Raw genomic sequence first — 12,539 nt, 5'->3', positions numbered from 1 at the left:
CGGCATACTGGACTCGATGACCTTCAGGTCCCTTCCAGTCCTAGAGTCTATGAATCTGTGAAAAAAATGCCCCTTGGCAGCTCCTTTACAGCCCCTTTACACCTCACTCAACTGGTGTGCAAGGAGCAGAGCCAGGGCAAATTGGACCAAGAGTCTTTTTTTTTCTTTTTCCTTTGCTGTCCTGAATCTGTGCCTAAGTTCAGAAAAACAATGTGAACTGGCTAGAGGATGTCGTCTTTCCACAGCTGCAACTAGTTAATCAGTACTGGTCATGAGCGGTAAGGAAAGAATAGACTTACGGTTACCAGGAAACAGGATTTTTGAAGAACAAGGAAAGAAAACGTTGGAATGGAAGGAAGCAAAATTAGCCTCAGCCTAATGTTATCAGAGGTTTTCACTTCCCCCTCGCTCCAATACTGCCAGTATCTTCAAGGTCTTTTAGAAACTATGAGGAAAAATTTTCAAACCAAGGGTCCCAAAGTGAAGTATGTAAGTGTCATATTTAAGACTTCAGCAAAATCAGCGTTCTTTTCATGGGAGTTACCTACACTGATTTTAGGTGCTTGAATATAAAGTTTCCTGACTTTGTGGATTAGGTGCCTAATCCCCAAGTTTGAAACTTTTGTCCCATATACCTGAAAGAAATATGGGCATATATCAAAGAAAACTAGGAAAATGTAATTCTCCATATCTAAGAATGATAATTTGCAAGGATAAAGGCAGTATTCCTTTGGAAAAGAATAAAGGAAGTAAAAAATCTATTTGGCAAGTCATGAAATCAGCACATGAAGTTTTTTTAAATGTCTTTTTGGAAACGTAAGAAAAAAAATATAAAAATTCCAGAGGTGACACATATTAACCAGATTGTCTATGTGAGTTACGGCTACATTTTTAATGCATTTTGTCATTAGGGTGTGGTTATGGCTAGACAAAACTGCAGTAGATTTGTCAACTGGAATAAAGGACAGCCTCAAGTATCAGTCTGAGTACTGTGTGGAAATGTCTGCATCGTCTGCGGTACTGGAATACCATTCCCTGCTCTTCCCAAAGGGGTCCATTTGTAGAAACCAAAGAGTAAGTGATATTGTTAAATCATATGATATTGATGTTGATGGTTTTATTTAGTAGTAATGCCACAGTAATATAACTACAAAATACATACTGTTTGTGCTGTATGTGAAGTACTGTTCTCCACATTTCTCCTTTGCTATTTGTGATTATAACATAAAGCCAAAAATGTCTGAACATTCACATAAGGTAAACACCACAGATTAAAGGCCCTATTCACAAATATCATGTATAAATATAATCTAGAGCCAGTTTTTCTGCATTTCACATTCAAATATCAAAAACCTCAGCTCATTCTCTGTGACTCTGTCCATACTTAGAGTGCAAGGGTACAATTTGCTCCAATATGCTGAGGTGGTAAATGGGAGGGGAAAGCAAAACTTAAGAAAAAGCAAGTAACAAAATGTATATGAGATTTTAAAAAAATATTCTGAGTTTTACAAAGTTTAATGGGCCAGTTGAGTATCCCTCCCCAATTCTTGTGCAAATGTAATGTATGCTTCATATGGCTTACCCAAAACTAACTGTATGTAACTTCACTGGCTTTCCTTCCACCTACTGCTATAGATGTTTCGATATCTTATTTATTACCTAATATCAGTGACTACTGCATAGGCGCATAAGTAATATCAAGATTTGGGTATCCTCCGTGATGTACTTCATACAGTTTCAGACTTTCTCACGTAGTTGCACTCTGTGACCACAGACCAAAGAATGTTCAAGTAATAACTCAGGATGTTACTGAATTTGAAAATTCTTTAAACATTTCTGCATTTTTTTTCTTTCCTTTTCCAACCTCCTTTAATTTTTTTTGCCTTTGGAGAACAAGAACTAAATTTAAGTGATTTTCTTTTCTTTCTCTTGCCATGTGAAGATACATGGTGTACTGTGTTTCAGTGGCAGGGAGGAAGGCCAGTTCCGGTTGAGCAATCACTAAACTGGATCTTGATCCAGAACTCAAATAGAAATCTTTTAAAAGCTAGAAAAAAATGTTTTGGTTAGCATTTATCTTATTTCTGTGCAACTCAATACCATCTGCCTTTGTCAGGAAGCAGATCTATCAAAATATCATGAGCTATGCTGCTCTTGTGGTATTTCTGACTCAACTCAAACAGAAAGTACTAGAAATATGATACAAAAGCTTGACTTCCTGTCCAATTTTGCAACCTACACAGATTGGTATAAGTTCTACAATTTTGTGAGGTTCACCTGTTATTAATCTCTTCTCCTAAGTGGGTGCAATTATCCCAGACATCAGCTTTTCATGCAAGTGGTAGCATTAGGGCCTTCCAGATGAGTGAGTGCCTGATTTGAGACAATTCTCCTATATCTTTTATCATGAGTTCATAGCATTATAGACCAATAAACGTTTTGTTGCCAAATATATTGGGAAGTACTAAGTCAGTGCTGACACCTGGTTAGTACTTGTGGGACTGATTGTCTTCAGCCTCTATGTGGAAGCTCAATGTGGGGTGAACGTGCAAGGAGCCTTCCTACCCTTTTGTTCCCTGAAACAGGGCCCAGCCACAACTAACAGAAAGGGAGCATAGCTGTGGTCACGTGGTGGTATAGAAGGCACATTCCCTTTGCACTCCTGCATGCACTGGAAGGCACTATGCCTCCCTCCAGCATGACATTTCGGGTTGCTCCTCTTGGAGATGTGCAAATCTGTACTGCCTCCTGCTCAGGGCTGGTCTGAAGATACAGTCTACCTTTTAATAGCAGTGAAATCCCATGCCCATATTTGAAATTTGCACTTGAGTTCATAATCATCCAGTTGCCATTGAAGTATTGGTAAGTGGTATTAATTTTAAAAGTCCTGCAGACAGCACACTTATTGTACAGAACAGCGAAATAGCATAAGACAACTGAGCTGGTACAAATCAAGTGTTTGAGAACTGAACCCTGTAGATGCAAAAATTATGAGCTGCAAATACTGGAGCGTGTTAAACTAAAGCCTGCTATGTCTTGGATAGGCTGTGTACAGTACAGAAAATTAGGACATTTTTTTCATGATTTGAACAGGCTAAGCCAGATTCTCTCCTTACTGAGATCTCTTCAGTGCAAGAGATTCAAGGCCATCAGGGAGCCAGCTATGCTAGGGCTGAGTGAGCAGTTGGTATAGGAGCCAGCTCTGGAGTTTTTGCATCAGCAGAGCCTCCCACAGGGAGAATTCTCAGCTAGGAAGCTGTGGCAGATCTAGTATCTTTGCAGTGGGTGGGAGAGTGGCCATTCTCTCAGAGTGGCAGCCATGTCAGTCTGTATCAGCAAAACAGATTTATTGGGCATAAGTTTTCATGGGCTAAAACCCACTTCATCACATGCACCAAATAAATGCATTAGTCTCTAAGGTACCACAAGTACTCCTTGTCGTTTTTGGCCATTATTTGCGGATTATTATTAAATGAGCTATAAAACATGACTGGTGCATCACACATTTTAAGTAATTCCCAAACTTTTCTGGCAGAATGACAACTGCAAATATCTATGTTCACATTAGGCCATTAGGCCACATTAGGTCATTAGGCACATGTTTAACTGTGAGCATGTGAGTAATGCCATTGAAGTCACATCCTTAAGTACCTTCATGAATCAGAGTCTCACTGTGCTTGGACATTATTTGATTATTAATCAAGAAGCAAGTACAGTAAGAAACTTTCATCACTAAAGTGTTTGGGTTCTGCTACAATGAATGTCAAATTAAAGTGGTTATCACGTTTTTCCTCTTTGTTAGTTTCATTTAGCAAATGCATCTACAATAAATGAATAAAGCGGTATGAATAAAACAGTAATTGTTTGTACAGTATGTGCTTTACTGCATATATAATTTTAAGGATAAAATGCAGCTGTTTGCAGATTTTGACTAAATGTGTTATTTGTTTTTGTTTTTGCAAGTGATTGAAGCTCAACCAAGTGAGAATCTAATAATTAAGAAAGGTAGGACTATTTTCCTCACAAATAACTTCAAAGATAAATCCACATGAGTTTATAACTGTTATTTATTGTGTTCTCTGACATAATTACTATAAAATGCACGTCAGCGTGCTAAAATATCCATATATCTTGTTCATGCCTAAGGGTAGGACTCTCTCCCTCCTGAAGTGGGAGTGAGTTTTGAATAACGTTGAGGGATAAGGTTATTTTTTTTCCATATTCTCCTTTCGATAGTGTCACTTCTTTACAGTCAAAAAATATCTCTGCAAACTGACAATATATTCAAACATAAAATACTGTCTTTCTGCTCCCCTGATCCTGGGCCAGCCAGGGGCTAAATGACTCCCAGGTTACCCTTAGGCTACAGGCACCTATAAGGACTATGGCACAGCCTGGGGATTAAGGGAAGTGCCATGTGTTCTGCCCCTCAGCTTGCCCTCTCCCAGGGCTGCTCAGAGGATTCAGGGGGCCTGGGGCAAAACAATTTCAGGGGCTCCTTCCATAAGAAAAAGTTGCAATACTGTAGAATACTATATTCTCATGGTGGCCCCTGCAGGGCCCGGGGCAAATTGCCCCACTTGCTCCCCCCCTCTGGGTTGCCCTATCCTCTCCCCTCCCCAATATGCCCCTATGTGGAGGCCTCACAGGTGTAAATCAGCAGTTTGACCAAATGCTCCCTGCTCTCTGAGCTACACTCAACATAGGACTGTAGGTGAGGTGAAGGGGGTGGGGGAAGAAGGTGACTTTAAGTTCATTACCTGCCTGACTTAGAGCTAACTATGACCCCAGGAGGCTGTTGTGGCATCTCAAAATAGCTGAAGTGCATTGGCACCCTGACTGTTTCCTCTTTATCTCAGCCATTTTCTCCATGCTCAGGGCCAGGAGCAGATTAACCTAGAGACAGTGTGCTAGTCTCAGAAAATTCTAGGCTAGGGAAATCAACAGTAGACTGCCTGAGCTAGCTTTCTGGTCTTTTTTAGCTGCCTGAACAGTGCACAGGGGTCATAGTATGGTTGAGGGTTCTTCAAAAGGAATTGACTCCTGATTTACATCGGTGTGAGTGAGAAGAAACTCAAGCCAATGTTTTTTTCTCTACTCTGCTGCCTAATATCTGTCCTAAGAATTGTCTCTCTAGTAATTATTTTTCATTTATTTTCAGAAACACCTGCCTATGGCACAGTTTGGATTCTAATTATTCTGGTCCTTATTCTAGTAGGAGCAGGCCTCACAGCCTATTTCTTATTCAGGAAAAAAAGACAAAATAAACTACAAACTGATGCCAGTTTCAATAATGTGCTATTAGGACACAGAGATACCATAACCGGAGAGAGTGACACAAAGGATTCTGTGGACAAGAAAGAGCAAAATGAACACACTGTCATCTAGTGTGATAAAATAACTGAATTGCATGTCTGATTTTGAGGAAAAATTATGTAACTGGAATGAATGAAATCTTAAGCAAATTTGCATTCTCCTAGTACACTGTTTTGAGCTCCGCATATATACCTAGTAGCCAAGGCAATTATCCCTTTTATAATCTTGAAAATGTCCTAGAACAATTTCACAGGAGGAAGACTTTTGAATATGCAGTGTGGCTAACTAACAAGTATGGCAAATAGACAACTGAAGAAAACTAAAAACCAAAGATGCCTGAGTGTTAAATCACACTGCTACATGTTTCATTTTAGAGTCTTACATCGCCATTACCCATAAAGAGTGTCAAGACAGCTGAATAGTGAGAATTGTCTCAGCAAAGCAGGTATCCTATAAATATTACTCAAGAGATCCAGCTGTTTAGACTATACTTCAGTTCAACTGTTTAGACTATACATCAGTTTAAAAGACTGTAGTGTTATTTCAGTGAAGATAAATTTGATATGTATAATTTATAATTATATAATATATGTAATTATATTATATATAAAAATTAGATATACAAAATAGATCACAATAATCTTACTTTTACACAAATTGTTTTACCCACTTTATTAGTTCAGTATTATAATCTTAGCTTGTGACTTTGTAATATGATTTCTGTAAGCTAATCAAATGTATGTCATGTGTGGATTAAAATATTTTTCTCACAATATATGAATAGGTGAAAGTCAAACGTAAATGTTTTTCCCTCATTCATACCTTCAGTTTCAGTTTTGTAAAATAAATAAAGCTGTTTAATTCCTACAGGTTTGCATATTTATAAGATTCTATGACTGAATATTTTTGTATCAGCTTCAAATTAACATTAAATATGTAAACAAAAGCATTTGTTACTTAGATAAGCAATGATGAGCTTAGCATGCAGAGATGCTGATCAAGTGAAGCATGTACTTGTGAGATGGATCGGCTAAGACCATGGGGGAACAATAAAGTATGTACAACAAACGCCTGTCTAAAAAGAGAAATAAACAGTAGGACAGATGCAAAATAAAGCCGCCTGTGCCCATTTTTATTTGTTTGACGTGGGTTGTGCATTTCATTATTGTGCCCTCCATGACTTGCTTTGGAAACTCTAACAATGCTTGAAGTGAAATGCTCTGGACCATATGACATACCAACATTTCTTGGTAGCATTCCACCTGACAGCCATACTGGACTTTCTTACCTTTCTGTAAATCTTAGGAAATCTGTGCCAGATTGCAGACAGACCTGTGTCCAAGGAACAAGAGAGAGCCAGGAAATCAAGTTTTCTGAGAAGAAAAACCTGCAAAACTAAACCCTCCTCAAAGCAGAGCCTCCGCTCTGGAATTCCTTTCCTCTGCAATCCCTCTGAGCCAATGTCTAGCTACTTTTAAAATATGGTTCACAATACACCTTTATTCGGCTTCTTCCAGATAATGACATTTTACTTATGGCTCTTCATTGTTTGGTGGCTGGGAGAAAGCTTAGGGAAGAGTCAGTTTCTGTCTCTTTAAGGACCGGGCGAAAGGGTGTGTTTTGTTTTATTTTGTGGTGGCACCTGGGTGACATGATGGTAGGTACCTAAGATAACCCTCATACTAAATAGGTAAAGACAGGTTTCTACATTTCAAAAATGGGCAGTTATGTTTTTGAGGTGAAAAAGAACATGATTTTTAATCTGGGTTTTCTATGGCAGGCAAAGTCAAAGGCCAGATCCTCATGTCACCAGGGTTTGAATCCCCTTCCTCTTGTTTAAAAGAGGTTTGCCAACAAAGTTTTGATCCAGATACACGAACAAAACAAAGACAAAGGCACTCAAAAACACACGTCATGTCCCATAATGAAGAAATAGTAACTTACATGAGAAATAGAGAAAAAGGAACAAGCGCTTTTAAGTTCTTATGTAAATTTATAATACAGAGATCTGTTAGCAAGACTAGTAGAAACAGGAGCTAGAAATACTGCACCATCTATTTCCTATCAAAACCAATAAGAACATAAGAATGGCCCTACTGGGTCAGACCAAAGGTCCAGCTAGCCAAGTATCCTGTCTTCTGAAGTGACCAATGACAGGTGCCCCAGAGGGAATGAACAGAACAGGTAATCATCAAATGATCCATCTCCTGTCACTCATTTTATCAATAATGATAAAATTGTTTCCAATAGACAATAGAAAACAAATATTAGAAGTTCACATCATAAAGTTAAAGTTCATACACATGAGAATCATCTTATAGACTGAGGAGTAGGCAGGGACTCTCATTTACTACTCTTAGTTTCTGGCCTCAAACCCATTTTGTTTTGTCATAGTCAGTAACTTGTAAGTCAATTCTTGAGGCGGACATAGCTTCATTTCAGACCCAGAGGTCTACAAAGTGCTTTTTTAATCTCATTGAAATATGCTTTCCCTTGCAGTCGCATCTTGCAAGAACTGACTTCATAATGAATTGGTTTAAAATTTTTAGAAAAATAAATTAGCAAATACTCAGCAGCAACCACAACACACAACAACAAAAACACTACCCAGGACCTATCTTGCAACAAAGCCCATTGTCAACTCTGTCCACATATCTATTCAGGGGACACCATCATGGACCTAATCACATCAGCCCATTATCAGAGGCTCGTTCACTCTTGCAGCATCTACCAATGTGATATACACCAGCAATGTCCCTTCTGCCGTGTACATTGGCCAACATCGGACAGTCTGTACATAACAAAATAAGGGACACAATCAGACGTCAAGAATTATAACCATTCAAAAACCAGTCGGAGAACACTTCATCTCCCTGGCACTCGATTACAGACCTAAAAGTTGCATAATACAACAAAAAACTTCAAAAACAGATGCCTAATGGAGAGACTCGACTGAGATTGAATTATTTTGCAAAATGGACACCATAAATTAGGCTTGACTAAAGACGGGAGTGGATGGATTCATTACACAAAGTAAAACTATCCTCAATGTTTATTCTCCCACACACACACAGCATACTGTTCCTCACACCTTCTTGTCAACTGCTTGCAAATGGACCATTTTGATTATATTCACCTACAAAAATTTTCTTCTCCTTGCTGGTAATAGCTCACTCTTAAAATTCGATCACTCCTCGGTTAGTGTGATGTAATGGAACACCCAATCTTGTTTCTGTTCCCTGTGTGTATATTATATATTCTTCCACTGTCACTTTTCCACTGCATGCATCTGATGAAGTGGGCTGTAAGCCCACGAAAGTTATGCTTCAATAAATTTGTTAGTCTCGTTCATACATTCAATGTTATGTGTCCCCACTAAACCACATGAATTCGGCGGAGTGCATCCACAGTACTGAGGCTAGCATCGAATAGCGGAGCATTGCACTGTGGTAGCTATCCCACAGTTCTCACAGTCTCTGCTGTCCATTGGCATTGTGGGTTAAGCTCCCACTGGATGATGGGGCAAAAAACATTCTCATGGGTTTTTCTGGGCATATGCCATCACTCGCTCCTCCCTCCAGGAAAGCTACGGCAGACACCATGCTGCCAGCAGACGGTGCAGCACAGTGCACCGCCTGTCTCCTGGTATGTTCAATCCACTTCGAATGTCCTCTCGTCTTTCTATCTACTCTTTCATCTAACTATTTCCTGCCATTTCTCAGCTGTCGTCAACAAAGCCACATTGCTTCTGCTGCTTTTTCCATGTTGTCTGTCTTGGGCTCCCATAGAAGCTACAGAAGGTAACAATTCCCTGACGTCTCTCACTCATCATGAACAGAGCCACACAGCTTCCGCCACAACCTCTGCTCTCGCCACCTTTTCCATGTTGTAGGTCCTGGGCTTTCATTGAAGCTACAGAAGGCAACAATTCCCTGCTGTTTCTCAGCCTTCATGAACAGAGCCGCACAGACAATCTGGAGAAAGCAGCAGAAGCTGTCCTGGGCTCCAGTGGAAGCTACAGAAGACAACCATTTACTGCCTTTTATTGGCCATCTTGAACGAAACAGCTCATTTTGCACCCTTTTTCAAGGATTACCCATGCAGCCGCCATTGTGCAGCAAACATGGAGCCCGCTCAGATCTCTGCTGCAGTTTTGACCTTTGTAAATATTTTGTGCATTATCCAGCAGTATGTTCAGTACCTGCAAAACCGGGCGAGGAAGAGACAAAAGTGCGATTACTATGCTGATGAGGACATGGACACAGACGTTCCTAGATGCACAGCATGTGGCGACTAGGAGATCATGGTGGCATTGGACCAGGTTCATGCCGTGGAATGCCAATTCTGGGCCCGGGAAACAAGCACAGACTTGTGGGATCACATAGTGTTGCAGGTCTGGGATGATTCCCAGTGGCTGCGAAACTTTTGTATGCATAGGGCCACTTTCATGACTTTGTGACTTGCTGTCCCCTGCCCTGAAACACAAAGACACCGAAATGAAAGCAGCCCTCACCATTGAGAAGTGAGTGGCCATAGCACTGTGGAAGCTTGCAATGCCCGACAGCTACCGGTCAGTAGGGAATCAATTTGGAGTGGGCAAATCTACTGTAGGGTCTGCTGGGCTGCAAGTAGCCAACGCAATCATTGACCAGCTGCTATCAAGGGTAGTGACTTTGGGAAATGTGCAGACGACTGTGGATGGCTTTAATGTACTGGGGTTCCCTAACGGCGGCAGGGTGATAGATGGAACGCATGTCCCCATCTTGGCCCCGGCACACCATGGCGGCCAGTACATAAACTGCAAGGGGTACTTTTCCATGGTACTGCAAGCAGTGGTGGATCACAAGGGACATTTCACCAACATCATTGTGGGATGGCTGGGAAAGGTGCATGACTCTCACATCTTCCAGAACTCTGGTCTGTTTGAACAGCTGCAGGAAGGGACTTACTTCCCAGACCAGAAAATTACTGTTGGGGATGTTGAAATGCCTATAGTTATCCTCGGGGACCCAGCTTACCCCTTAATGCCATGGTTCATGAAGCTGTACACAGGCACCCTGGACAGTAGTAAGGAGCAGTTCAACTATAGGCTGAGCAAGTGCAGCATGGTGGTGGAGTCTGCTTTTGGATGTTTGAAAGGGAGCTGGTGCAGTTTACTGACTCGGTTAGATCTTGGCACAACCAGTATTCCCATTGTTATTGCTGCTTGTTGTGTGCTCCACAATATCTGTGAGAGTAAGGAGGAGATGTTTATGGCGGGATGGGAGGTTGAGGCAACTACCAGTTTTCCACAGCCAGACAACAGGGTGATTAGAAGAGCATGTTCCTGTAATGCTTTTGTTAGGGCCCAGCTGAATGCATGGAGGCAATCAGTGCGGGAGGTCTGCATGAGCTCAGTGAACATGTCCTCCCAAGTTCGTTTCTTCCGCCTTCTAATCTGGACCAGTTTCTGGGACAGAGTAGATAGGGGCCAAGTTGAAACATTTGCACCTGCAGAAGGAGAAAAAGGGAGGGTAGTATTTTAAAAAATACATTCCAGAGAACAAAGAGGGCCCTTTGGTATGGATAAACCATCACACACGGCCAGGCAACAGAATTCAGCTTTCAGGCAGCCCCTAGGGGCACGCAAGGTTCTGCTTCTTCTACATTCATTTCAATGCTTTCAAACTGCTGGGTCCCCTTTCCCACAGCAAGCAATGCCTGGTGGGTTTACCATATAAAAGGAGGGCCTGCAGATGATCACTGCACACACAACAACCACTCCCTGCCCCCCACTGCGTGGCTCCGGTCAGCTTAAAGCATGGATGAGCCATTAACTCTAAACGCAAACAACCCAGCATAGCTGGGTCATCCCCGCCCTCACCGCACGGCCCCAATCAGATGAGAACTCACCAGAAGTACCTTCTCCAGGGTCATGGAACAGGAGTCCACCTTGGGAGTGAGGGGAGGCTATTGGATTCAGCCCTAAGATTAGTTCCTGGCTAGGGGGGAAAACGGATTCCCCACTTCCCGCCTATGCACTGACCTCCTCTTCCTCCTCCTCCTCTTCGTCCTCCAATGTCTCTTCCTCCTCACCCTGTGCAACTCCCCCCTTGAAGGTGTCCACAGACAGTGGTGGCATCACCCCCCATAACTGCATGAAGCTCACAGTAAAAGCAGAACATATGGGGCTGTGACCCAGAATGCCTGTTTGCCTTCCTGGCTTTTTGGCACGCTTGCCTGAGCTCCTTGATTTTTGTACAACACTGCTCTGTGTCCCTGGAGTAGCCCCTTTCTGTCATGGCCCTGGAGACTTTAGCGTAGGTATTTGCGTTCTGTTTTTTGTAATGTAGTTCTGCCATAACAGACTCATCTCCCCAGCATGCAATGAGATCTAGTACCTTCCATTCGGACCATGCTGGGGCTCATCTGCGAATCCAGGACTGCATGATCGCCTGTGATGGTGGACTGTGCTGATGGTCACCTGTGCTGATGGTGACCAAACAGGAAATGAAATTCAAAAGTTCTCGGGGCTTTTCCTGCCCACCTGGCTAGCGCATCGGAGTTGAGAGTGTGGACCAGAGCGATCACAAGGGAGCATCCTAGGATAGCTCCTGGAGGCCAATAACGTCGAATTCCGTCCACAATACCTTTAACCCGGGATTGAGATCTCGATTTAAGTGCTACTCCACTTGCAAAGGTGGAGTACAGAAATTGAATTAAAGAGCCCTTTAAATTGAAAAAAAACCATTTGGTCATGCGGACAGAATCTTTTTTTTTTTTCAAAATAACTTGGCTAATTCCAAAATAACAGGCTAGTGTAGACCAGGCCTTAGTTTGTGATAGTGCGGAGGCAACTTCCTGCTTAGCTCTCCTGCTGTTGTAAAAAAGGGGTAGTGAAATAGTTTGAAGCTGGCCTGGATGAACTCGTTGGTAATCAGACAGGAAACAGGCAAAACCTTACATTCCATAGCTATTTTATTTATGAGCATTTCTTTAGAATTCAGCAGCTTATCCAATGCCTCCCATTTTCCAGAGCTCCTTAAGGATTTTCCTTCCCTTTTGAGTTTATGTAGAGCTGTTATATCAGACAGCTTGTCTAATAGAACTGTGTGGAGGATGGAAGGTCCATTTTGCAAAGAATTTTGAGATTTCAAAAACTGTTTTTTTTCTAAACTGGAATGGCCCCTCCCTCCCCGCAACACCACATTGTGAAATTCTCCGCAAAGTAGTCAGCTCAACTG

At 41.8% G+C, this 12,539-nt stretch overlaps 1 protein-coding gene across 1 annotated transcript in view; it reads left to right on the top strand.

The window, feature by feature from the left end:
- The window catches only part of LOC116826249 (macrophage mannose receptor 1-like), a 55,580-nt gene extending 50,192 nt beyond the window's left edge, over positions 1-5,388 (top strand). Inside the window, 7 exon segments of the mRNA XM_075061941.1 lie at positions 914-940; positions 943-970; positions 972-1,017; positions 1,019-1,074; positions 3,094-3,176; positions 3,964-4,005; positions 5,162-5,388. Coding sequence (XP_074918042.1) covers positions 914-940; positions 943-970; positions 972-1,017; positions 1,019-1,074; positions 3,094-3,176; positions 3,964-4,005; positions 5,162-5,388 — 509 coding nt within the window.
- Positions 5,389-12,539: the final 7,151 nt, after the last annotated feature.

The sequence above is a fragment of the Chelonoidis abingdonii genome, chromosome 2 (assembly GCF_003597395.2).
Source record: "Chelonoidis abingdonii isolate Lonesome George chromosome 2, CheloAbing_2.0, whole genome shotgun sequence".
Lineage (NCBI taxonomy): Eukaryota > Metazoa > Chordata > Testudines > Testudinidae > Chelonoidis > Chelonoidis abingdonii.
Note: the sequence above shows the minus strand (reverse complement) of the source record. Positions and strands in the feature narration are given on the sequence as shown.